This window comes from Lathyrus oleraceus, chromosome 1 (assembly GCF_024323335.1).
Source record: "Lathyrus oleraceus cultivar Zhongwan6 chromosome 1, CAAS_Psat_ZW6_1.0, whole genome shotgun sequence".
Taxonomy (NCBI): domain Eukaryota; kingdom Viridiplantae; phylum Streptophyta; class Magnoliopsida; order Fabales; family Fabaceae; genus Lathyrus; species Lathyrus oleraceus.
Window position 1 is genome coordinate 389,573,927 of NC_066579.1, and position 1,493 is coordinate 389,575,419.

Sequence of the window (1,493 nt, forward strand, 5' to 3'; positions counted from 1 at the left end):
TACACAAATTATTGTGTTTTTTTGTATTTTATCTTGTTATTGTTCTGTAGAAGATTATTTATTTTAGTTATATACAAATTAAATTTTTTTGGTGTGATTGAAATTTTTTATTTTATTACCAAAACAATCAAAGTAGTCACGTTTTGGATCTTCATTTCAATGGTTTACATTGGTGGTATCAAATCCCTACCAATATTTTAAATGTTTTTTAGTAACAATTTTGTTTTAGTAACAATATTTTCTAGAGAAAACAAATACACAAAAATACGAAAAATGTTTTCTAGAGAAAAAAAAATATATAAAAAAGAACATACGTATTATTATAATTTCTTAAAACGTGGTACAAACATGACTTACAATCTCAAACTCACACTTCCTCAACAATAGGAAAGGGAAAAGAAAGAAAAATAAGAAAACAAATTAAGCCGACAGGATGCAATAAAATGTGTCATAACACACCATAATAAAACAAGCACTCACTTAATTAAATTTTTTAGTTGTAATCAGGATTAGCCACACAGTAACCTTCAAGAGCCTTGAAAATACCTTCACCTTTGGCTTTGCCATTCTTGATTTCCTCTTCACTAGGAATAGCATCACCTTTGGTATAATATTTCACACTCAGCTTTGCAATGGATCCTCCATTTGGTCCTGCAGACAATTTAGCCTCAAACGAGATCTTCTCAACTGTGTCCGGAAGTCCAACACCTCCAACTATGCTGTAGTTGTTTGCCCAGTTAGCATCATCTACTAACTCCACTTTGTGTAACACATACTTGGTTTCACCGTCTGCAACACACAATTGATTCATTTCACAATCATAAACAATAATACTAGTAATAATGATATATCATCAAAAGAATATTCTAATACTGACCTTCAACGAAAGTGAGTTTCTTGATGGTTCCGGGGCCACCGTTTCCTTCAACAATTTCAATACTTTTGATGGCATCAATAACCTTTGGAGTAAGAATGTCAGCATCTGTAACCAGAGCTTTGTGAAGTGTAGCAGGAGCTACAATGGAAGTGGCTTCTTCCTCAAAATTGAAAACACCCATGATAATGATGATTTATAATGCTATAAATAAGAAGGTGCTTGCCTAGCTGTGTGATTTACGAGTGGAGTTGAAGTTCTATTTATAAGAAATGAAGATGCATTGTATAGCTATTAATACCAAGTCGCTGGACCATTTTGTATTCACGTTCTGATATGCATTTGGTCAATAGTATTATTTTTATCCACGTTCCTATACGTATTTGGTTCGTGCGTGCCAACATATCCTACTCATTTTAAACATATATCTAACTAAATATTACATTTTTTTACCAAAACTAACATATACTCATCTTAACTCATTTGTGTCGAGTAAAGAATCCGAGATAAATGATTATCACTTAAATATATAAACAGTTAAATTTAACTGGTTATTTTGTGAAAAACTAGGTTACGTCTATTCATACAAATTATGTTGTTGCTAGTTCTTTTTTCTTCT

General features: G+C 31.5%; 1 protein-coding gene across 1 annotated transcript; it reads right to left on the bottom strand.

Moving 5' to 3' along the window:
• Nucleotides 1–297: 297 nt before the first annotated feature.
• Nucleotides 298–1,115, bottom strand: LOC127073632 (disease resistance response protein DRRG49-C). Its single transcript, NM_001426828.1, has 2 exons — nt 878–1,115; nt 298–789 (listed from the first exon to the last, which is right to left on the bottom strand). The coding sequence occupies exons 1-2, from the start codon at nt 1,056–1,058 to the stop codon at nt 494–496; spliced, it is 477 nt and encodes a 158-aa protein (NP_001413757.1). The 5' UTR covers nt 1,059–1,115; the 3' UTR covers nt 298–493.
• Between the last annotated feature and the right edge of the window lie 378 nt (nt 1,116–1,493).

What these genes read in the sequence shown, in the direction of transcription:
- LOC127073632 (NM_001426828.1), bottom strand. Translation starts at nt 1,058, where the DNA reads ATGGGTGTTTTCAATTTTGAGGAAGAAGCCACTTCCATTGTAGCTCCT. An exon ending in GAAACTCACTTTCGTTGAAG is followed by an intron (nt 790 to 877) that starts GTCAGTATTAGA and finishes TGTGTGTTGCAG; the next exon opens with ACGGTGAAACCAAGTATGTG.